The sequence below is a fragment of the Eurypyga helias genome, unplaced genomic scaffold, assembly GCF_000690775.1.
Source record: "Eurypyga helias isolate BGI_N326 unplaced genomic scaffold, ASM69077v1 scaffold8533, whole genome shotgun sequence".
Taxonomy (NCBI): domain Eukaryota; kingdom Metazoa; phylum Chordata; class Aves; order Eurypygiformes; family Eurypygidae; genus Eurypyga; species Eurypyga helias.
In genome coordinates, this window is record NW_010239207.1 from 49,427 (window position 1) to 75,257 (window position 25,831).

Here is a 25,831-nt window from a genome sequence, read left to right on the forward strand (position 1 = left end):
TTTTGTTTGAATCTAGATAATGGCTTTGCTGTTGAGAAAGATGGTTGGGGGTGCTAATGAAACTGATGGAAACTTAATGTGAGGGAGCTGCATTATGTAAAGCTTAGGTAGAGGTAGGGCACCTGTAAAGAAATTTTGTTAGACAAAATCAGCATTATAACCCTTGTCTGAGGTTGACTCATAATTAATCTCAGTAAGATTAGACATCTGTGTTTGGATTAGTAATTCATAATAAAATAACTAATGCAAATTATGTCATGGATACAAGGCACACACTTTTAACATTGAAGAAGAAACCTTTGTCCCTTAGCACTTCACCTGTCAGCCTCGCAGCTCTCGTGACTCCCATGAAAATATTGTGTCCCTTTGAGTTCCAGATCTGGGAATAAGTCCTTGCATTCTGATAAATGTTGACTGATTGTAGTTTGACTAGTGCTTCAGTGACACATTGATGTTTGTTAGTTGTTAGTACAGCAAGTCATACAGTGGTTTATCTTTTGTGCCTTTCCATTATTTCAGGATTTTCCTGAATTTGTAGGTTGAAAGGGTCTTTTTAATTAATGTAGAGAAGCCTGGGGTATCTTTTTAAATTTTGTTTGTGTTTTTTTTAACAGAAAAAGTTGTAGAGGAAGCAAAGGAACATTTCTCTTTTATCCCAAGTGGAATTATTTGCAGTTCTGTAGGATGGCAAGATAGTATTCATCAGAAATTTCTTACAAGTATTATGGAAAAAAATAGTGCTCTGGTGATAATTCTTGAAACAAAGCATAAATATCTGTGACTTTTTTTTTTTTAAATCAAGAGAAGTCTTTTTCACTGACATTCCTAATGCCTGGGGAAAAAACATAAGTTTAGGTCAGAGGAATTTTAGGAGGGATTATGTGCTGTCACAGGTTCTTCAGTGGGCTTTGCTTTGTGAGTTTTCAAAAATAAGCACAGAGCCAGGTAGGTGGAATTTAAGCCATCTCAATATAGCACCAGATTTACAGTGGGATGAACTTTGTTTTCAGCTAGGGCTTGTTACAGCAGAATCCACTGAGCTCTAGGAATTGACTGAGAAATTACTCCAGTACAGCCTGAAAGCAGGCTTGTTTCCCCTGTACAAATGGAATGGGTGTTTTCATTGAATGCTTCCAGTATCTCCCCTCCCCACCTAGCCTTGATGAGAAAAGTAACCACTGTAACTATTTAAATGCCCATCGCAGGGGTTGGCCGTGGACTGCGTGAGGACGAAGCGGTGGTATGTGGTCATGGCATGAAGTGTCTTGGCCCTGCGTGCCAGGGAAGCTGCACCTGTGTGTGCACTCGCAGCTGCACGCAGTTGGCATTGGTGGTGTTTTGCCCTTGCTGGTGCTTAATTTGCACAGGTGCCAGAGTGGAAAGCTGCAACCTCGCGTGAGGTACGGGAGTCCCCAGCCTGCAGCAAGATATCTGTGACCCCCCCCACCCCACCTGTTCAGAGGGTCATTTCTGTTGCAGGGATCCTCTGCAATGTTAATGTTCTTCTCTGTTTTGACTGATTAAACGATTTAGTGGAGGACTGACTGAGCTTTCTTCTGTGATCCCTCTCTTGAACACGTTCCTATCTGCTTCATCTCCCCTCAGAATTACCATGAAGTGAGCTGAGAGATTAGTTATGATTTATTTAGCATAGCTCCTTCTGCCAAAAGGAGCTGTGTTGTCTCAGTGGCATTTTGCTTAAACGTGCTATTAAAACATATAAGTGAAGCAGGAGTAGACTGAGCAGAATCAAAGGCTGTGAAAACGCTTTCTTATTTCCATCAATGTGATTCTTGGGGTAAATATTTCAAACTGAAACTGCTGCTTAGCACAGTCTCAATTCAGAATTTACGTTGTTCCTAACATACACTAAGGGCTTGCTTTTGGAAATAAATAACTTTCATACTCTCCAAGAGAGTTATGTGTAAGATACTGATGATCTGCTCAGTGTTAGCGTGTTGTTGCTGTTACTAGTAGACTCCCTGCAGCTAGGCTGTAGAAAGGCCAAGAATTGGAAAAAACAAATTGAGAGTTATTCTTCACGGACATTTTGACCAAAATAATTTTTTAAAATATACTGAGTTCTTACTTAGCTATTGAAATCAAAACTTACTCTGCCTTGTTAGACATGTATCTTCTGTTACTAGCATGTGAGCCTGTTGTGAATCATCTGTACAATTAAGGTGACTAAATTTGGAGGAAACTGTGAACTATAAAGTTCTTAAGGAAGAAGCAGAAACTTGTGTTTTCTGCTTTTCATTTCTAACTTTTTTATCCTTCTCTCATTTTTCAGCTTTCAAAAGGTTTTATATTATCCTCTACTCCCCACCTTTAAAAAAAGATATTTTTAATGTCTTTCTCAATTCCTTCTTCTCCCATTTTTCTCACAATACCTTTTCTGGATCCGTTTACCTTTTAACTAACATCACTCATGGCAAAAGTAAAGTTTCTTCTGGCTGGCTAATCTTTTAATATTCTGGACTTAAGCAATGAGTCACTATGACGTAGCAGCCAGGCCTCTTAATCCTCAGGCTCTTTGGAGAAGTATTTGGGAATTTTATATGTTCAGGGTATTAACATGAAGTACGGTCCCTTCCCAAAATGTTTGCTGTGACCTGGTGGGATTTAGGCTGGTATGAGTGTGTGAGTGCGATGCACTGGATGTTGCATGTTTTGCCTCAGTCTTTTCCATGGATGAGCATTTTGCAAGAGAACACTCTATACCAGATACTATTTTATCTCCCTTACTGAAGAATGGTCTCTTCCTTGTGGAGCTGTGGAATGTGGCTTGGTGGGTGGGAAGCAAGAAGCCCCAGGAAAGCTATTTGGCCTTTGCCTTCTCTGTTCCCCCTTTCCTGCCTGTCTGTCACCTTCTTTCCTCTCTTTTCTCTGGGAGCCAGATGAAAAATTTACTTTCAGCCATTAGGGAATAGGAGGAATGAAGAAGTGCTGTGGGATTTTATGTGGAAACTGGTGTACAGGGCCTTGCTTTTTTCTGGGAAGCCAGCCAGGGACAGGGAAGGCTGTGCAGGGACTTGGGGCACAAAAACTTCTCTCCAGAACGCTGTCTCCTTGCTGATACGGGCCAAGATATTTTCAAATTTAGCTACAGGAACTCCTTTAGTACATACCTGGTGTAGACAGCTGCAATGTTTCTTATTTCGGTAATGATTTTTTTGGTCTCTTTAGTGGATTGTCAAATGAATTACAAAACCTCTATAAGATCAAACAACAGCTATTGATCATATGTATTTCTCATAGTAACTCAGATATGACTTATAACAGCAGTGGTAGTTATGTCAGCCAGTTCATGTCAGATGTCACTTATGTAGGATGAAAACTTCTTGTATGAAAGTGGTTTCCAACACCAAATAGGCCACATCAAGTGGAGCTCTTTGTCATGGGTATTTCAAACTCTGCCAAACCTCAGCAGGCCATCTGCCATGGTAGCTGGTGCTCTGAGCTTCCCAAAGATGGAAGGAATGCACTTCTGTTTTTTTAATTCTGTTTCACTTCAGATCTGAACAGTCTTCTTATTATTCAGTGTATAAAAGGGGCAATTAAGTACATGGTACACTTTGGGAATTAATGCTGCTTTCTGATCTCAAGATGACTGTCTGAAAACCAGAAGTGGGAATATGTTGTTGACCGTGAAATACTTTAGCCTAGTGGTTCTTTAGAATATGTGTTTGTGTGTTGTTGGTTTTTTTTTTTTTAATTTATTTAGCTACAGCATTCAAGTAATTGGGGAAATTGAAATGTTGGTTCCACAAACTAAAGATAGTATATACAGTTTCATATAATCTTAATGTAAGTATTTTCAGGTGGTGAGAATTTGCCAGAATATGTAGTGCTGTGATTTTAAGATGATTCATGAAAAAATGGTGGTCAGAAACTTACAGCTGGATTTCTTAGTATCTAGAGATTTTTGTGTGTGTGTTTAAACCGAAGATGGGAACTCTGTGTCTGCTGTTGCCTCTGTTCTTACTTGCTTTGGTAGCAAGAGCTGGAATGCCTTGGTGTTTGATGGAAGAATACTATTGTCTTTAGTTTTATGTGCCTGTTTCAAAGCAATTTGTTTTCAGAGGCTGGTTGATCATTCCAGGAATACATAATCACAGAAGGTGTTTACTTTTGCAAGTAGCAACGTAAACTGCATTGCTAGGCAAAACTGCACAAGTGTTTGGTCTCAAGGGAATAAAAATTGGGTGTGACTCTTAAAACCTGTATGCCTTAAAAAAAACTGTACTGGAAAGAATTTTATTCTATTTTATTTCCAGTTGTGATGATATTCATGTGGATTGTTTTAATAGCTTGCATGTGATAAGATCTCGCTGCGAGTGAAACGTACAGGATTTCACGTTGCCACTCAGCATGTCGATGTTTCCACTCCAGCTGTGGTATAGTAACCTTTTCTCATTCTCATTGGTCTCTTGATCTAATTTTAGAAACGCTATCTTACTTGGCTCTCACTATTAAAGCTGATTATCTTGGAAGACATCTGTGATTCAACTTCACCGTCGGCTCTCTTTAACACTGCTCACACAGTTCTCTCATGGTGACGAGTACCCGTCCAGGTTCTTGTTGCATCTGTCATTTTAAAGCACAGCACCGCGCTCTGCTCCTGAATGACCCTGGTGCTGCTCTGGGTCTCTGCCTAATGAACGTTGTGCCGTCGCCTGCCCTTTCCTACCCCCAGACCACCCTCCCGATGGAACACACAGCCATGTTCCTGTGTGTTGGGCAACTTCAGCTTTTTAACCCCGGTTATAGGGGTGAAAAAGAATGGCCTCTGGGCATTTTTATTTAACTCAGGTGTTTCCTGAGCCTGTTGCACTTTGTTACTCCAGTAACCTTCAGTGAAGCTGCTCTTCCTGGAGTTTTTTCCAGTCTTCTCTCAAGCCTATTTAAACTTGTGTCCACAGTATCCTTAGGCAACAACTTCTGTGAATCCAGGTTTTTTGAGCTTGCTTCCCGTCAGCTTCATTTAATGTTCTAGTTACTGGCAATCCCCATCCGTCTTCTTATGCCACTCGCAGTTCGTAGACCCCTGTCAGATTTCCTCTGAGGTTACTCGTCCAAGGTGAAGAGTCCCAGCACACTCAGTAGTTCCTCCTCAGTTTGAAGCCATTTGTTACCTTTGATAATCCTTGTCTTTTGAAGTAGCTCTTAGATACCTGCTTCTTACAGATCTCTTCTTATGTATCTGGTTTGATAAGAAGTGACTGTGATGCTGTATGGTTGCATAATTATATTTTCTGGTTTGTTCTCTGTTCCTTTGCTAATAATTCATATTATTTAATTTGTGTTAATTACTGATGAACACTGAGTCAATATTGTCATGTAATTACCTATAATAATCCAGAGTCTTGCTTCTGACTGGCAGCGATCATCTCGGAGCCTGTTTGCTTTTTTGTACATCAGGTCAAGATTATTTTACAAACATTGAAACGATGGATGCATCGTTCTGCCTTCAGGTATATTGAACGTCATCTGCCATTTTTGTTGTTAAGTCACTCTGCATTTATTTGCCGTTATTTGTCAGCCTTACAGCCTTTGAATAGCTGTGTAATCAGCAAACTTTGTCACTTTGCTGCTCGCTGTTTTCCCGTGAATGTGCTGAACAGGGCAGATCCCTGTGTAACTCAGCTGGTTCTTCTCTCGGTTTTGAGCACAAACCCTTAATCCCTGCACTCAGCTTCCTTTTTTGTTTTTAGCCCAATTATTTATTCATGCCAGACCTTCCCTCTTAGGCCATGGCTATGTAGCTTTCCTTAAAACCTTTGATTGTCTCCTGTATGGAATTGTCTATGTGTGAAAATACCACTGTTGGTTGAAAGCCATGGGGGATGATCCGTGTTCACAAATGTAGTCATTGAAGTAAGATAAGCTTATTAATATTGAAGGGGGGGGGGGAATCAAGTAGGTCGGGGAATACATTTCTTCAGTGGTAACTGTACTTTAGACCAAAAAAGAAAAACAGTTTTTCATGAAGAACTTTTCAATCTTGTTCATTTTATCCTCTTCCCTTTCTTCTCGTGGGAGATGAAGAGTGAAGAAGCAAAATGCTTTATTTTGATTTGTACAGACAGCTTCTGTTCTGAAACTTGACATCAGTATGTCTTGAAAGTAAAGATTCTGTCTCAGTTTTCATGAAAAATACAGTCATCTGTCTAGCTATATCCCTGCATTTTTAGCGCCGTCTTTTCCTTAATCCATGTTACTGATGATAATATTTCAGTAAGTTCTCTCTTCTGTAGTTAATGTGAAATCTCATACCTTGTTATAAAGAGGAAATCTGTTAGAATTCTCTCAAGGTCTGTACTGTATTCCCAGTGGGCACCAGGTTGTTCCTAATTGTCCCGTTGGATGTCTGCTGACCTGGTCCTCCTGGGCTGTAAGTAGCTATAGCATCATGAAACTCTTTCAACTAACAATTTGGAACCAAGTATGTGATTTTTCTTTCCTTGCTATTCCGTACAGATGAAGTTCCTAATACAAGCTGGCAGCAGTGTATCTGGTTTTAAATGGTGTGGAGGTGCTCCTGATACACGAGAGGACAGGAGGCTGATTGCTTCAGGGTGTGTATAGGGCAGATTTTTGTTTTTTACTGCTTTTGGTCAGAGGTGATAACTTTCTGCTTGGAATGAAAGTCACTGTACATTCAGTAAATAAACACAGTGGTTATTCCGAGACCCACACACGGTTTCAGTACTTCATACATTTTATTTTGTGTATTTACGTCACGTGCATTTGTGTGATGCTGCTTAGCTGCGCCACACAGGTTTTTGTTAGCTGAATGTTGCAAACAGGCTGCGTCTCAGCACTAAGTAGTGTTTAAATCATTTTCAGTGGATGATTTCAGGTGGATTTGATTAAAGTGCATCTGAGAAAATGGGAATTTTTATTATATGTTTGATAGCAACTCAATAACTTCAGCTATTTACTTAGCTTTTCTTGAGATGTGGTTTGCAGGCTGATTATTATATTTAGGTGGGTTATTTAGTTCTTACTTGGACTTTCATTTTGGTAAATATCATGTACTTTAGACCACGTGAAAAACAACCCACAGACAATTCTTAGAATGCTTTAATGACAGTGGCTGCCTACATCAGGGCTTAGGGTAAAAATTCTTATTTTTACACATTTGAAAGTCTGTGGAAAATATTTGTGAAGATGTAGAGTTGAAGCATTCCTCTGCTCATTTAATGGTGATACTTTCAACAGGAAGGTACATGCGATGAAGAGGCTTTGTCTTTGTTAAACAATGAACTCTGCTTTTGATGAGAGGCTCCTGCCACTGCCACAGAAGTGGCATTACATAGGAGTAAGGATGTACAAGAGGCTCAAAAAGTAAGGTCCATGGACTTAAGAAAAAGTTGAGTTTTAGGGCAAAATCTGCTGTTCAGCATTGTTTCTTGACCAAGGCTCAGAAGCAGCTCAGCCAGGAAAATTCCCTTTTGCGCCAGTCTCTTAGGAATGTTTGAACAGCTTGTTGGCTTGCAGTCTTGTTGACTTGCACTCGCTGGAAATCATGTGTGACACAGCAGGTAATAAGAACCTCTGCAGGTTATGGGACATTTTAAAATAATCTATTAGTTAAAAAAAAAAAAAAGGCAGCAGTTTTAATACTACTGTGCACTTCTGATGTGTGCAAATGAATGCCAAGTTATTTTAAAACTTCTGTTCAGATCCTTTATCTGTATCCAAAGATCTGATTGCTAAAAATATTTCTTACACTTCATATGACTTAAAATAAAAACTAAATTAGAATATTTTAAAATTTAAAAAGATAAAATTGCAAAAAAATTGCCAGAAATAAGGTTATGAGTGTGACCATGGTTGGTCCATTTTGTATTTGTACATTGTGATAATCTCTAAATACAGTATGAAATCTTCTTACTCCGTGGAGCTGTGGTTTGGGTAGGTCTGAATGCACAGGGTAGATGTTCACTTAGCAAGCACCTGTAATATGCATATGTTTGTTCCTGATATTTAATGCATCTCCTTAGGGTTTATTTTTTCATGCTGTTCAAATTCTTCTCTTCAAAGCACTGGAATTTTCTCTTGGGCTTTCCTATGCTGCTTTGCATTATCATACCTTTTAATTCAAGTTTCAGTGAGTTTGATGTTGCCATCTATTTCTTTCTGCCTCCCTTCTCTAGCTTCTATCTTCTTTGCCCTTGAATCAAACAGCTTGTCTTCCTTTCTGAGTTCGTGGTGGGCTTCACTAAGAGAAACGGAGGAGAATTTTATTATCCTGTTCTCTTGGGTGCTGAAAGCCATTATGTAAGAATTAGAGTTGTGCCCCACGGCTGCAAGCTAGGACACATTGAGCTGTTGTCTGCAAATGTTTCATATGGAGTCTAGTCAATCATAGGAGGTGAGAATTTTGAATTTTGTTTTGGGCCATCTTGGATAAGATTTCCCTCAGTTTCATCATTTGGCCAAATTTTTGTAAATTTTCACAAGAGTGCTTGGAGGCACGTATGATCCAAAAGCTGTTTCCTGTTAAATATCAAAGTTGGATTGAGGCACTTGAGAATGATATTTATGAAAAAATAAATACATGCATATCAGTTTGCCAAAACTTCTAGATGTCAGCAAAAAGTACTAGTAGTCCTGCCTTCGGAAGTGGCTCGATTGTGTTGCAGATTTTTTTTCCAGAGTCATTGAGTATAAGTAGAGTAATAAGCCTGAAAAAATTTAGATTGTGTTTAACAATCAAAAAGATTTGTCTACGCAAGAAACTACGCTACAAAATTCAATAGGTTTTGAATTTGAAATTATTATATTGCCTGTCACTGAGGATGCTCACGTTTATGGAGTGTTTTTTAAAATTTCTTAGAAAACATGATAGCGTTTTTTAAGGTGAGGTAATAGAATCCAAACAGAAAATTCTGAAAGATCAAGCCTGCAGTACGCTTGCTGGACTACTTCTGTCTAAGCAAATAGCACACAGCAACCAAAAAATGTGAAAATAAAGTGTTTTCTGCTCAGCCAACAGACAGAGCTGGATGCGAAGAGAAGTGAGTACTCAGTGTGGTGTATGGCATATCTGCTTTGCTGGTGTTAGCACTTCAGAACCACTGCGTTTCCTGGTGCTGCGTGACAGCAAACTAGATCCAGCACCACACAGAACTAAGGCACTTCCCTTTGCTCGTGCTAGATTGCTGTCCAGCAGGTACAGCATTTAGTCACATCAGTGCCTCCTCGTGCCATCCTCGGTCTGCCGCTGTTGGCTGCAGCAGGGTTTGTGCCGAACTCAGCCTTGCATCCCTTCCAGAGTTGCTCTGGGCGAACGAGTGTCCCTTTCCACACCACAGCTTCGCTTGGCCTGCCATTGGCGTGCCTTACCCATGGCACAGATAATCTCCAAACTATGTAACCCTGACGAGAGTTGTGAGGATGATGATTATATGGGGAAATGTTAACACCCGTTAATGCTATCAGTTATACTGCTAGTGCACGGGTAGTATGAGTTAGAGTAGTGACCTCACTTTGCAGTGAAATTCAAGATGTTTACTGTCCTGATCAGGTACTAAAAAATTACACCAACCACACCCCTGCCTCAAACAGATTGCTTATTTTGGCCAAGGGTTCTTTTGGATTTTCCTTCCACTTGAAGAAAGCTTTGGACGATGGTGAAAGCATGCTAACTGCTTCTTCCTTGTTTCATATTAATTCACTCATGGTGTTTAATGTTTGACATATTTATGTGCTCAGGGACTTAATTCAACTTTTCAAAAATGGGATTTGCCCTTGTTCCTGGGGTGCAGTTTTATTTGTAGATGCAGATATGTGGCTTTACACTTAAGTCGGTGTTGCATTAGTCAGATTGGATCTTGGTTAGACAAAGACGTCTACAGGAGGAGGACAGAGGGAGCAGAACAGTGTTAAATAACATCGATACTGACGGGTGGAACCATAGTGCAAGAGCAACTGTCTGTGAAAGAGTAGCAAATAAAACTAAACAAACCACTGTCCTGGTCTATTTTTTAATCACGTTATTTAGCAGATGAAGTATGTTAAATCATGTGTTTTGTAGGGGTGATATAGTAGCTCAATGAAAGGTTTTAGTAATAAAATCAATAAATCTGTTAGTTCTTAGTTTATGTTGCTACTTAGTGGCACAGGATTGGCTGTCCTTTGCAAAATGTTTATACTTGTGAATAATCTGATCGGTTTTATTCACATTTCTTTCAATGGGTGGCATTCTCTAGAGTGTTTTTTTGCCTCTGTCCTTTGGTATAAGTAAATAGAGATAGCTGTTCATGGGGAAAACTCTTAAATCTTTAGCTTGTCAACACATCTTTTTTAAATTTTGCCAACTCAGATTCTGCCTTATGCAGGCTGTACTTCCTTTGTTACTTTAATTCCTGCTAACAGTCTTTGTGTTTTCATTTCATGGATATATTTGTTACCTCGTATACCTGAGTGCTAATGAGAAAAGAGATTAAATCGCTTTAGGAGTACCTTGAGACATTCATTTGTGCTGTCCTTTAGACAGAATTGGAAGTAGTGAAATTTCCAAAATGTGGGCTGTAAAGCCCAGCTGACGAGAGCTATTCGTGATTGCTGCTGTATGGAGTGTTTGTTTAGCAAAAACCAAATGTAATCCTTGGGTAGAGCCGTGCTTAAGAGATGTCGGTAGGCACAATGCCGTGTCAGTCTGTAAATGAAAGATCAGAGAGAGAGTAGTGAGGACAGACTCCTCCGTTTATAGAGTGTCTTGGATTTGCAGGAACCTTGGCCATCTTCCTTCCTTTCTACTTACATTCCATTTTCTTTACTAAGCTATTGTGTATTATGTTTCATTCTTTATTTTTGCATAAATGGGGCAGGAAATATCAACTATAGAAGCAGCAGCAGCTGATAAGCAGTTTTGAAAGCTGGAATGAACTTGTGAATTCCTCAGGCATGTCCTTCTTCCTTTTTGATACTCTTCTAGCCTTGAACATACAGGAACGAAAGGAACCAGACTGCTTGCAGAATTTGGTGTCTCAATGTAAAATTATTTTTAAGCAAAGGAAAAGATGGAGGAAAATTCTAGGTGACATTGTGATCAACTTGATTTGTTATCCCAAACACCCTTGCCCGAATCTTACCTAAAATCTGCCATTTGTTCCTTTTGGTGTCCACCGTGAATAGCACAGCTGCAACAGACTTCGCAATCCTCCTTGTGCGTGTCGGGAAGGGGCTGATGGAGGGGCATTCAGGGAACAGTGCTGCTTTCCTGCTCATGATAAGCTCAGCTTCTCCAGGAGTAGTTGCCTCCAGGTGGTTTCTTAGAATTTTATGCTTGTTTTTCATGTTTAGCTTATGATGAATTGAATTATTGGCTGAACCCCACCGTGGTTAAGGCAGTCTTTTTTTCTCGGCTTACAGATGAGGAGTACTAAAGCACAGCAAAATTAAGTTATTTGTCTGTGTTCCTTCCATGAGTCAGTGGCACAAGTAGGATACAGAGCTTGCGCTTATTCTTAGTGCCAGGAATATTTCATCCCAAGAATAGCCCCATATACTTTGGTCCCTGAACAATACCCTGTCCTTTATATAGCTTTTAAAAATAATTATTTTAGAGATGCAGAGTTGAGCTGATTGCCAAATATGATGGTAGACAGTTTTTTTTCTTCACAGGCATGTGACAGGATCCTTTGGTTTCCTTTACTTCCTCTGGTATTAAGGAGACCTCTGTTGTTGACTATTTGGCTGTATTCTACACCTGCAGTTTTCTAAAACAGCAGCACTGGCATCTGTTTGGTGGTGGTGGTGTGGGGTTTTTTGTTTGTTTGTGGTTTTATCTTCCTATTTTTACTGTGAAAGGGGAAGTTCTGGAAGAGGAAGGGGGATAAGTGAGTCAGGGTTTATCAAGCCTGGAATTCTAGCAGCAGATACAATTTTTAGTCATCTCACTATACCTTCTGGAGACTTTTGGAAATTCACATGTTTCCTCAGAAATATTTTTTTGGGGGATGTAATTTGTCCTGAACTTTGTGCATTCCTGTCTGTGTCACTTGCCTGTAGATAATGGCAGAAATGCAATCTATCTAGGAGCTTTATAAGCTGCTGTGATTTTCCTCATCAAAATACAAATAGGAAATAATTTGGAAATAGCTTTTTTCGCAAAATGGGAGCCTGAGACACAAAACATAAATGCAGAACTCTCGGAGAGCAGAGCGGAAGAGCTCGGAACATGTGTCTCCGCTTCCCTGTTTTGTACCTAAATCGCAGGACTCTGCTCTGTCCCTTTAAATTAGTAACATGTATTTTGTAGTATCCTCGTGTTTTACTGCAACTCGAACATATGGATCCGAAATCTGTTTTGAATATAACTAATTATGTGAAATGAGCTCTGTACATATGCTTTGGATTTTGAAGCTTTAATATGGGGTGAGTGGGTTGTTTTTAAAAGTTATCAATAATTCACCTTATGAAGGCATTTCAAACTTTCTTTTATCTTGGTTCGTAAGCAGTTATGATTTGCAGTTTTTCCAGCTAACAGAGCTGTCTTTGTACAATTATTCTAAGTAAGAATTGTAGCGAAATTATCTGTTGTTTAGTAGTAGTCTGGTATACTTTTTTGTCAGATTTATCTGGAAAATATTCTTATGCTAAACGGATTTTATTCTAGGTGTAAAGACCTTTTTTCTGTGCTAGGAGATTGAGTTATATACTATGAGCTTGGGAAGTTGATACATGGTTTATTACAGCAGGTTGATATTTAACAAAGTACATCTAGGTGGTTGCAGAAAGATTAAACATTTAGAGATGTGAAGAAAGAAACCCAGCAGTAACCTCATTTTTGAAATGGTATAACTGTGAAGATACAGTCTTTTTCTACACTATTTTTTTTGGTAGCAATATGTATAGTTGTAAAATGAAGATAATTGTTTTTCATGGGCGATAGTAGTATACAAGCATGAAAGTAGCAGTGATATGCACACACAGTATGCAGGAGGGTTCATGCATTTTCAAATTGTTGCATGCTAAAGTGACTTTGTCTTGGTTATCATCTGTGAAATCCAGTAGTTATGAAGGATCCAGGGCACAGATGTATGCTTTGCTTTGTGTATTTATGAATACGCTGATTCTGCCAAGCGTATTTGTCTGGAGCTCTCTTGCGTACTTTACTCAGTTGATCGGCATACGCAAGCAGCAAGCGTAGGATGCAGGTGTTGCTCCAACCTCAGCAGCCTGACGGGTGGCAGAAAGGGAGTGACGCTGCCTAATCCCCTGTCTGGTTCTCTTTGCTAGACCATATTGCCTTCCAGAAAGTAAAATTAGCTTTTGTACACTCATTTCAAGGCTGGCACAGCCAAGACTTGTCTGTGTTATTGCATGCTGGTCATGCTTCGCTTTCCTGTTTAGTACATCCAGGAGGGTAGGACTGCTTCCCACCTTCTATTACCACCTGCTGCTGCTGCTCCGGTTAGGAGTGGGATATTAATGTTTCCATTATTAAGCCCTGTATTCAAATTGCATATGACTGGGTGTTTGAAAGGGCCTTTAGTTGTAAAATCTTTGCAGTATTTTCTAGCCTGACCCCCCTCCCTGGACTTGAAGAGAAAATTGATTCCGAATATAGTAATTTGCTGAGAAGGAAACAAACGCACAGTTCTTATTTTCAGGTTTTACTGTCTGCAGTTTAGAAAACTTGCTGATGAGGTGTAACTCTGAAAGACAGATTAATTTTGAATTTAAGAAAAGACATCTTTCTTCTATTAGCCAAATGATGTTTACTGATTCAATAAACCTTTACAAATTTATACTAAATGAAAAATCAGTTTTTAATTTCTGTATTTTAGGTGGTCTGGGGTTGGTTCAAACCTGGTTGGTTCTTCAGTAGGTTTGTCATGCACAGGCACGTCTGGCAACAAATAATAGAGTAAGACTGAAAAACTGGTGCTTCAGAAATCAATTTCTAAAAGGGGTTTGAACTGTATGACATCAATTTGAGTTGGCAAAAGAAAGTTAGCAAAAGCTAAGCATGAATCAGGAAAAACATCAAGGTAATGGGTCTTGAGTATGTTGCAAATAATATTGAAGAGGCCTACACTATGCATTACATAAAATGCAGTTGATATAGCATAATTTAGTGTGAAAATATTTTAAAATCTTACCATAGTAACTGTTATACTGTGGAGAATGATCATCTCGGTTCCATTTGGTATAAAGGGGCATTGTTGTTTGATTCTGATTTCTAAAAAGATGAGGCTCAAATTGACCGGTTCTTTGGTTCCCATTTGGATTTTTCACCAAAATGCTGAAGCTGATGGTTTTAGTTGTTGTTTTTCAAATAAATAGAACTTGAATTCCTTGTTGAATATATATATGATTGGAAAATAAATGGAAATTTTTTTACACTCCTCCATCTTTATATGGGGGGAGAAAAAGGGGCTACCCTAACTTTGAAAATGGAGCCACACAGGCTGCCAAGTGGATGAAGTGGAGGATGTGCTTTTTGAGACGCCCTGGGAAAGCCCTCCACCAGACAGCAAAAGTGCATGTACTAGGGCGGGGATACAATAGCAGAAGGGTGAAGTGCGCAGGCAGGGAGAATCAGTGGCCCACCCTGATGGCCTCATCTCTGCACCCTGTATATAATACTTGAAAACCATTTCTGAAATCATTCAGCTTTGTATCTCTGTCTCAGTAAGTTACTGAGATCTGGTATCATGTTCGCCTATCTGAGTAAAAACAGTGCAATATGTGCTTTACAGTTCTACAGAAAAAATATATATGTGAAAAGTTGAGACATGATTTGTCACGATTATTTGATACCACAGAAGGGCTTCAGATAATCATCTGGTACAGCAAGAATCAATATTAAGGAGGAAACACAGCTACCATATTCATAAACGATCAAGAATTTGCTGTTTTCTGCTGCACGTACATGCTGTGATGCACGTTCAGGCACAGATTAGGTTCTAGTTGGTTTCAGATTTCAGCTTTGCAGTTAGATAAAAAGAAGGTATCCTAGTTTGATATTAAAAACATTTTTTCTTATTTATACAAATAAAAACAAAACTGATTTTCTTTTGACTCTTTTCTTTGTTTTAACCAACAAAAGTTTATTGATGCCCTTAGTGACTGTCGCTGTTCAAAGAAGGAAGGAACGGTCTTTGTGATTAGATACAACCATTTGGATGCATGACTGTACTGTGCATTTGCTGTCCAGTTCCTCCCGGTTGTCAGGTCCGGTCTCGTCCTGTGCAGCTGTACCTGGTGGGCAGTGCTCACGCACGGACACACGGACGCGGTCCCCTCCGTGCAAGGAAGTGCCCCAGTAGCACCTCTCCGTGCTTCATCCTGTAGTTCGCTACAGGGCTCAAGCCTCACGAATCCAGCAAGCTTTGCATTAGCTCATCAGGTAAATCTGTACCTGACCCACCCCGCAGCACGGTACATTGCTAACGCGGACAGATCCGTGGAGTATCAGGCAAGGGAGGGCCTGTTCAGCCTTGCACCGAGGCACGTTCCCCTCTGCCCTGAGTACAGGAGGCTGCTTGCTTCATCTTGGGCCTAGGGCAAGCTGAGGAAGCTGCGTTAAAATAGCTGTTGCTTGCTCTCTGCACCAGGCTTGAGTTCTGAGGAGTAGAATAATGAAGAACACGTGTGTGTAATTAAAGTACAAAGGAAATAGAAAAGGGGGATAGCAAGGAACAAATCCAGACAATAAGGAACAGTTGGGCATTGTAATTGTAGACATCTGATTATACTGGGGGAATTAAAGGGCTCTGAAAGAATTAGCCCTACAACCATTCTGAATCTTGAAAGGAGAGAGTGAGTATTCATCTGGGTTTTGTTTGTGTGTGTGTTTGTTTTAAATTATTAATTTTCAAAATAACTATCTTCATCATAGTTTTCCCGGTATCAAAACCTATAGTAAAATCTGCAACACAGCTTCCACAGGAACCTCTGTTATAAAGTTGTTCACAAATTTAGTTTAAATAACTACTGTGTCAGTACTAAGTTGAGTGTTCTTTTAGGAAGACCCCATGAAATCTATTCTAATGGGTTGTTTTTTGAGATTTTGAGCCTGAAAAATTCTAATACATTCTGACAGATACTTGGTATGCACCTATAAAATTCTGTCAGTTGAATATTAATGTTTTCATGTGGCTAGGGACTTACTTATATTTGAATTTATTTGAAATGCTGTTTATAAACAGTTATAAATTACATGATTGATAAGCATTTTATTGTGTTTTTCACTGAATTATTTGAGGCACTGTGAAGTAGGGCCTGAGCTCGTGAGAGGTGAATGGGTTTGACACAGGACACTTATACCTCATTAAAATATTTCATTAAAATAAATGAGAACACAAATTCTTCATCAGAAACTGCTCAATCTCTTGGGTGGTCTCTATTTCATGTATCAGGTGGGAAAATACCTCTTTTTTACTGTCAGGATCATTGGAAGGAATCTCCTCAAGGAAACTCAGAATGATTGCTTCACCCTTCTGTCCCTCCCCACCATCTCACACAGATTTTTCTCATAAAAAGGATTGTTTATATTTAAGGACCCTGTGTTCTTTGCACTACACTAAATGGGACTTTTGTGCTGAAAGGAAATAATTTTTGCTTAACTGATGGAAGTCTGGAAAGCTTATGAAAGTGAATGATAGCAATGAACCTCAATTTTTGTTTCTAGTGTGCCACTGAAAATTGGAAGCAAGCTTTAGGTAAAGAAAAGGTATTTAAGAAGATAATAGGAAGTAGCTGCAGTGAGGGAAATAATAAAAATGTCATAGGAAAATAGAGTAAATGTTCTGAAAAAAGTCCTGTTCTGTGTTTATATTTCTAGAAACCTGAACTAAAATAGGTTGATGTCACATATAAAACTATAGTTTGAGGTTTTGGTGTTTGGTTTGGGCTTTTTATGTATTAGCTGTCTAATTGTTATGAATTCCTGATTCTACTATGATAAAGTAAATGGAAATGCGCAAGCTTAATCTTTATGGGGAACAGAAAGGTATCGGGGATCTGCAGTTGAGAACTCAAATTTGTTCTGTTGCTGAGCAAATTATTTTGTATTCATGGAGACGTACAATAAATGCGTCCTCAGAAGTGCACGGAAACACAAACTACTGGTGTGTATTTGTGTTTTCAGTTGAAATCTCAGTGTTTTTCTGGTGCCATGCAGTGATTGTTACACAGACTTGGAGAATATACAAGATACTGAAAGATTGATTAGATTTTAATGATTTGGTTTGACCTTTTTTTTTTTTTCTTTTCCCCAATTATATCTCCAGGAGGAACCTAACAAAGCTGTCCCTCATCTTCAGCCACATGCTGGCAGAAATCAAGGCTATATTTCCAAATGGCCAATTCCAGGGTGATAACTTTCGTATCACTAAAGCCGATGCTGCAGATTTCTGGAGAAAGTTCTTTGGAGATAAGTAAGTACTAACATTTTTCAAAATCTTTAATTCTTTCTAAGTATGTGGGTGGACATTTTAAAGGTCATTTCTTCTCCAAGTCTTCAAATCAGCTGAAATTGCTAAATTAATTATTAACAGTTCTTTTTTTGCAATGTTGTAATTTGCTCAAAGGATGAATAAAAATGTATGGGCACCTCTGTCAAGGGCACTTACACTCAGTCATAAATCAGGCTGCATTACAAGAAGTTTATTGGTTCTACTCTAAGGAATGGAACTCTGAAGTCTGAATCAGGAACTTGATATTTGTCTCATGGACAGTATGTTTCCTTATCCTGCCTTAAACTTTCTAACTACTATGATATTTAGTGGTTTTTAAGTAGTTGAAATAATGTCTTTATCCCTTAGTATCAGAACATTTTTCTTTTTCTATGTCTGTATTAGCTGTGACATAGTCACAGAGGGTACTACTGTTCTCCGTTGTTCAAATTATGTTACAGAAAGAGAGTAACTGGGGATTCTGTCAGAAGGCTTACTCAACTGCAGGTTTTGGAGAAAGTGTTCAAGAATGGGTCATAAAATGAATTCTGAGTGTGACTAAAATGTAATTCTGAATTTAGATAGGTGGCTAAAACCTTACAGCAAATGCAATATTGCAAATCTAAAAGTAGGCAGGTGTGGATATTGAGTTTTTTGTTTCTGGGAAACAATTTCGTTTGATACAGATGTAGGTTGATAAAGGTTCATAGCTTCGTCACTTCTCCTATGGAATGTTTATTAGAGTAACAGTGACCTAAGAGGGAGGAGGCAAGAGGTTTGTATATTTTACAATACAATGGTGCAGTCATTATGGTAATCAAGTCTGATATCTTACACCGTGTAGGTGTAGACCCTAGCAAGTCACACCACAATTCCTGCCACCATCTGTTACGTTTTCTGAGCAAGAGCAGCTCTAAAATAAGTCTTTCATTCTTTATTTAGAATACCAGCGTAGTAGGTTGGCATTTTTGCAAATTAATTTTGTTCAATGTGAATTTACAACAGTGTCACTTCCTTTTTTTTTTGCTAGTCTAAACACACCTAGTGCTAGCTTTCTGGTTTCATTATGGTGTTACCATGTAATTTCAGTCTTTTAGCAAATTTCTTTCCTGTGTAGATAGTGTTAGAGCGTGATCAAGTCACTGTGTCCATCATCTTTTTGTCAGAGGAAAGGTATTTGACTGTGTTTTGTGTTACTCATTTTAATGTGAAGGTTTTCAAAACACTTTAAAAAGTTCAGATAAAGTTATCTGAAGGATTAATTTACATGATATGTAGGTGTGTCTATCAGGTGAGGTTTTTAAAAAAACATGTCAGCCAGAAGAAGAGAAACAGGAGGCTTAAAAAAAAATTTTAACCATGATTGTCTTTGTTCAATGTTTCTGTTTTCTCTTCCTCTTTTTTCTCCCCTTTGTTTAGCAACTCAGAATTTAAATCTCCTTGTGGAGCTGTTTTGCTCCTCTTGGACTCTGTCCTTGAATGACCTTTACCAGCTGTCTCTGTTGCAAATTGCGTTTTTGTACTGGGATTTACAGATCCTGTCTTCTGAAAGCTGCTGTTTCCTTCTATCATTTCATCTTGACCAGTTTCATCAGCTTCCCTATTCACAGTCATCTTCCTCTTTGTGTTTCTCTGCTAACGTGTACCTTCTGCGTGAGACTCAAGTGCTTCCCTTCAAGTTGCCTTGCAATGGTCCTGCCAGTTTCCTCTGGGAGATGGCACATCAGATAGGTACTTGAGGTGTCAGACAATAGGATGCTGTAACATATTAATAACTTTTTTTATCTGAACAAGGATGGTAAGAATTTTTCAACTGCATCAGTCCATCTGAACAACTGTGCTCCAACTTTGTCTTTCTCTCTGTTCACACTTGACTCTTCTCTTTCCTGATTCACCTCCTGGAGTGCTTCTTTCTAATCCTTTTCAGGACTAGGAAAGGACATGCTTCGTTTGTTCCTTTTTGGGTTTTTTTTTTTTTTTTTTTTTTTTTTTTTTTTGTTGTTGTTTGGTTTTTTTCCCCTGCTTATCTAAATTTCTTCATAAAGTGTGCCTTTAAATATGAACTCTCAGTATTAACCTTCTGACCTACTCTTCCCAGTATGTACTTCGGTAGAGTTGGTTTGGGTTTTTTTGTTAAAGCATCTGCACACCAAAAATGTCTAGGAATCAAGGCAATTTTGGGACATTCAGTTAAATATATGTGTAACCTTGGTTATCTAGGATAGCCTGGAAGTATTTTGAATTCTGTCTTGTCAGGTGTTCTACTTTCAGACTAGGTAAATAACCACTGTTAATTAGTGTTCCCAGGTCTTTTGTAATAAACGGAAGCTGAGTTAGTTCCCTGTCTTCTGAGCAGGGAACAGTTGATCTGTGCTTGGCAGCCTTGCCATTATCTCAGGTTTAGTTAATTGTACCTAAGTAACTATAAAACATGTAACTGCATGTACGTCAAATAAACAGATGAGAAAAAGATTTATTTGGCATTACGTTTAATCTCTTCATTAAACAAAATGCCTGAAGCTTTTTAAACGTTAATTACTTTCTAACCCATTTAGAAATATATGGCTGTTATGCCTCTGAGCCACATCTTTTACAATGGGCCTGTTATGACAAATTGGTTTGCAAATATACTAGTATCATTTACTATAAGCGGAGCCTACGTAGAGATTTTGGGTGTTGCAAACAACTGATAAAATCTGTTTCTAACCTGACCAGTGAGGCCCCTCGGAGTGTCTGGAACCTCCAGCTCTGGCTAGTTCCACACTGCACATGAGGGAGTGCAGGGAGGAACTGTATCGTGTGTTCCCTGGCTGTGTCTCTTTTACAGGGCAAGCCTGGACTCCTCACCTGTTTGCAAAAAGCAACCCTTACTTCGAGATCACTAAATAATGCTACTAAAGATTAGGCCAGAAATAAAAAGGGAGTTGTGGTGGATCTTGTCTTCTGATGGGTAAACTTCAGCACAAGAAATAATTCTGATAGATTGATCTGATTGGAAGGAGGGGTTTGGAACTAGTAGATTTAATTAAGGATATTTGTAGCATAATATTTTCATTATAATAATCTTCCTGTTTCTAAACATAATGAATTGAAAGCTTTTATATAATCCACTTTCTGCCTTGATTTGTTTCTGAACTGTTGACTTTTTTCTTTTTTTTAATCTGAAATATTCTAAACAGCAAGAAGGTCAATAGCCATTTATGTTTCTAAACTGACTCTTTGGCTTTTGATTTTTGCAAATGTGACCTACAATTCTGTTTACAGAAAGAAATTATGTTATAGCTTACTGAAGAATAAAATCCAAAAGGTACAATTTTCAAGAGTCCAGCTTGTAGTTTAAAAGGAGTCACAGCTCTTTCCCAATGAATTGACACCTTCTAATGTTGTTGGTTACATTTGTCTGTCACTTCCTACAAAATTCTGCAGCTGTAACCGAGTTTGTTCATTTTGTTATTAATAAGTATCATAGGATGGGGGCTTTTTTTTGGTTTGGTGGGTTTTTTTTTTTTTTTAGAGCTGGTCAGGTGTACGTTCACATGAATTCAAACTTATTAGCCAAATAAACGGCTAGGCTACCTATTTCAAGTCTCTGATGACCACTAGCTGCTCCCTGAATTTCTGTAGAAAACACAGAAGTAGAACTCAGAGCCATTCAGATTGCTTGCCATCAGAGCAATGTGCTGAGAGGACTTCACACATTCTTGGCTTTCAAATACTTTCTCAACTTCTGCATTTCTGGCACACCTCTACAACACTCCTAGATAACATCAGTAACTAGAGAGGCTTGGACGGGAGAGAATGCCATGGTGCTTCTGAGAGCAGTAGCGACAGCGACGTCAATAATGGAAGTCATCAGCTCTCACAGAGGCGGAGTGTGAAAGGAGTAAATAATCAGAGCATCGACAGTGGTGAGGTTTTCCAGTGTTGCTCATTTCAGAGGGCAAGGGGGGAAGCCTTGGAAGTGATAGGATGTTTGGGAAGGGTCTGGAGAGACTAATGTGGGGTTGAGGAATCTACAGGGAGGATTGATAAATCAAGGTGGGAGATAATGAGATTTGGATTATCTGGGTGGAATGAGAATGTGAACAATAGCAGTATGATGAAGGAAGACGTGGAAGAATTGGTCTCCCAATTATAATAATAATACATACAATAATAATACATATTACACAATATGTATCCAGAGTAGGGGGTGGGTGGGGAGGTAGCAGTGTCCAAGTAGAAGGCTCAGGATGGTTTTGGTGTATTGACTTTGTCAAGGAGGATGACTCTGAAAAGCTAAGGGGGAGATGAGGGAGTAGTGAGAATTTTGGATTAGCTTTGTGAAAACAAAAATGAGGAGTGAGTGAGAAGTTCCCAAAGGTTGAATAACTGAAGTAGGCTGAGAATGGAGCTTTTTGGTATATTCGCAGGCTGTGGGGAGGAAGAGAGGAGCTGTCTGAAAAAGAACTAAGGAATAAATTGACACAAGCTTTACACCACAGTCAAATTCTATACCAAGAAAGAGCTTGGTGGTGTCAAAAGCAGGAAAGCAGTGAAATGGGGAAGATGTGATTTTTGAATTTGTACCGATTATTAGAATACAGTTATTGAGGCAAGTGGTTTTAGCGAAGTGAATCTTCACCCATGGTTTACCATTACGGTTGTGCTGAAGCAAATTGTTGTTAAATGTACAGCTAAACAGTAATGTTAAGTGGAACTGTCAAATTGTAAGGCATGTAATCAGCAGTTACATTTGTTTACAGATACTTTAGTAACCCCCAGTGGGTTGTAAATATGCATATAAAACATAGTCTGATAGTTTCTTCATTATCCACGTTTTATCACTGTACAGTGCTTGGTGTTAATTTCCCCTGGTTCCTTGCTCATTTTAATAGCACCTTACAGCTTTTACTAGTTTTCAGTTCTGAGTAAAACTGTGCCAAATACTGCAGGGAGCGATCCTGAACTGAGGAGGAGAGGGGGTGAGATGATGACCTAACACATCTTTCCGGCCTGTGAATTGGAAAGCGACAGTAAAGTCATGCAGGGTTTTGTAACTATTGAAATTTGTGATTTGTGGCTGTCTTCATGGTGCAGAATGAATCAGCAGCAAAATGTCAGTGTTCTTAGATTTTCAGTTCTTCGTAGTTCTGCCATTTATTTTAACTTCTAAGGTTTTACTCTTCATTATGAAACCTTAAAAAATGAAAGCATTTCTGTTATTGACAGATAAATTGATTTCCCCCAAGCTTTTATTTTAAAGGAAATAGGAATTTTTTCGCTGCTAGGGTCAAACACATTACTATTTTAAAGCTCTGATAATTTTTTTAATTGGAATTTACAAAAAAAATGTGGCTATTGATTTCTCAGTAGCAGTTAAACAGGATATTTCAGATTGATACTCTAAATTTCGAGTAGTTGTGGTTCTCCTGTGGTAAGTGCTAATTTGCTTGGGATGGAAAAGACACAGCCTCTGTGGCTTTGGTTCAGAGATGGAACAGTGAAACAGGCAGACCACAATGCACGACTTCACTGTTGAAAACATTTAGCTGTCAGAAGGTGAGACCTCGGCTAAGCTAGGTTTTAACACCTTGTTGATCCCCTTAGTTTATTACTTGGTTTCCTGTTCATGCTGCTGATAGTGCCCTAGAGCCCTACTGTTGCCTGAACACTATGGACTGAAGAGGCGGTCCTGGCCCAGAGAGCTGCAGAACTGAGAATGAACTGAACTGTAAAGGGAAGCCAGAAGATACAGACGCATGAAAGAGGAAGAGGAAGTGATCCCGGTGCTGTAGCCTTTGTCACCATCCAGACAAGTGTTTTGGTAACACAAACTGTTACAGAGAAGTAGGCAGGGAATGCGGCTTTCACGAGACAGTTCCTCCCTCAGCTGATCAGCAGCACGGGAAGGTACTGCTTCTTAGGAGCTAGTGATACATAAAACTCCCTGGGTGTTTTTCATACAAAAGTGTGATAAACAGGTTTAAACAAGAAGGTAGATAATATTATAGAGAAGAGTTAGTCAATGGAAAGTTGCAAGATGTGATTAAAACCAGCAAATGACGACAGTCGTCACAGCTGTTCTGGGTGGCTAAGAATAAGGTAAAATTGCACATACAAAGGATAGAGAGAAAAGGAAGTTACAGTAGTTGGCACACAGGATTGTGAGGCAGGTGACCTGATTCTCGGTGGATAGACAGGAGAGGCAGTGTTTTAAATATAAAAGGACATGCAAAACATAGGTATGCTTTGGATGGTGGTTAGAGATCAGAGTTGGAAATACATAGATAAGCGTATCCCTCTGGGGACACTTCAGGAAATGCAGACTTCCTGCGTCCCTTAAGGAAGTACTAACACTGCCTTTCCAATGATGTCCAGTTACATGGCTTTGGAAGTGGATATTTTAGGTGATGTATTTTCCCCATTTCCTAAGGCTCATTTTTCTCTCTTCTACCTCCCCTTTTCTCACGTTGGATTCATGTGTACTTGTTCTGCATGATGTCACTATTTAACAGTTGTCTTGGCATGATATGGCAGAATTCCTTTTTTCCCTTAGGACTGAACATCTCAAGTGTTCTGTGTGTCAGTTGATCGCTCTGCAGTTCAGAAGCAGTGAAAGCATGTGGCCTCTCACTTCAAACTGAAGCAGCAGTACTAAGAAAGTGCTCTGTTCAGTGATGGTGAACTAGAATCCACATTGCTCACTGCAGACTTGCAAAGAATGTTGTTTCTATCTGGGTCAGTATTTGCTTGAATATTTTTGAGTTTGCTCTGGATACAGAAATGCCCTTTCCATGTTACGTTTTCTGGCAACATTTAGGAGAGTCTCCTGCAGACAAAAATATTCATTGTAAGTTCCTAGGATCCGTGTTTACCTTTCTAGACATACTTGTGGTCTGCTCTGCCTCAATGGGAGCAGTGTCACTTGGCATTCCGGAATATCTACATCTTTGCAGTTCTACTGAAGTGCTGTACTCGGCATGCTCAGAAAAGGCTGGCTTCCTCTCCAGGTTTATTTTAATTTCTTGTGCTTTTTAATAATGCAGCAACATTCAGGGAGTTTAGGAAAATCCTCTGTACACATGATCAGGGCAGAAGGGAAGACCTAAAAATCCTCTGCTAAAATGCTGGAAAATTACATGCTGGACACTAATCCTTCTCCTTTAGGCGTATGGAAGATGTGTGGGTGATTTTTAAAGCATAACTGTATTTGAGACTATAGAGTGACACTTTCTTTGATGTGTATGAGTAATAGCAAATAGATACCATCCTATATAAAGGTATTTTCAAAAAACTTACACTTCGATCAGAACATTTCTGAAGTCATTATTATTCTTCAAACATGCTTATTAATTTTACCATGCCAAAGAAATGAGAAGTAGTGTCATTTTGAGAGGCTTGGGGGAGATATGGCCTATTTTAGGGATTTTGACAGGATTCTTAATTAAGAAGAGAACCCCAAGGTAAATACCCAGGTATAGATAGATTTGTTGATTTAGGTGAGAGAGAAGATCTGCGGAGAAAGCCTCTTCAGGAAAAATTATTCAGGATCATTTGTTTTATTTTGTGTGTTCTTTTCTTAAATTGGTATGGGCTTGCTGCTAATCTAATGATGAGAAAAGGCATTAAAGACACTGTATGGATGAATCTTTTCTTAGAAGTTTTGCAGATAGAGATTAGATTTTCCTTGTAAAAGGTTCTCCATAACCTTTTTCTTTTGTACAAGGTGTGCTTTTCGGCTTCCTTCATATTTTTGTTTCCTTCTAAAATTTTCTCTCTGGAGATTCTGAAGTAACTGAAGGTTGTAATACAGTAACACATGTATCACAATAACAGTATACACATTTAATGTAATCAGATATTTTTGCAGTACCTTAGTATCCTGGTTTTTTCCCCAAATTATATTATAAAAAGAGAAACTGTTACCAGAGCCCTGGTTGTATCTGTTCACAAGGTGTGCACATGTAGCAGGGCTCTTAACTTCGGGCATCAGACGTTTAAGGCAGGTACAGTCACTACGTAGTACCTCCCTCTCATAGGAGATACTCCCCAGAACATTGTCTTGGCAGGAGCCGCGCGTGCTCTGCTGCAAGGGATAACTTACGTAACTACGATTACATTCCCAAAATAATGAGACACTGCACTCCCTCAACCTAATTCTATAGAGAACTGATGTTACTGGGATGTCAAATCTCATCTTTCTGATGAGCTGTAGCAGAGCTGACTAACTCATCTCTTCCTAGACAAGTGTCCACAGGTCAGCCTAATAGCATGAGGCATGTGCAGAATACCTGCCAGCCTCTAGTGCAGGGTATCATTAGGGCATGATGTAACAAATATTACGGGAGATCACTGGAAGTATTTATAGGAGATACTGTCTATGGTTCAGGAGCTGAACGCTGCAGGCAGTGTTTCGTTGCAAACAG

General features: G+C 39.1%; 1 protein-coding gene across 1 annotated transcript in view; it reads left to right on the forward strand.

Annotated features, from left to right (window-relative positions):
• Window positions 1-25,831, forward strand: part of CBLB (Cbl proto-oncogene B, E3 ubiquitin protein ligase) — a 127,540-nt gene that overhangs the window by 49,192 nt on the left and 52,517 nt on the right. The window contains exon 3 of the mRNA XM_010148061.1: window positions 17,259-17,405. Coding sequence (XP_010146363.1) covers window positions 17,259-17,405 — 147 coding nt within the window. The remainder of the gene's footprint in view (window positions 1-17,258; window positions 17,406-25,831) is intronic.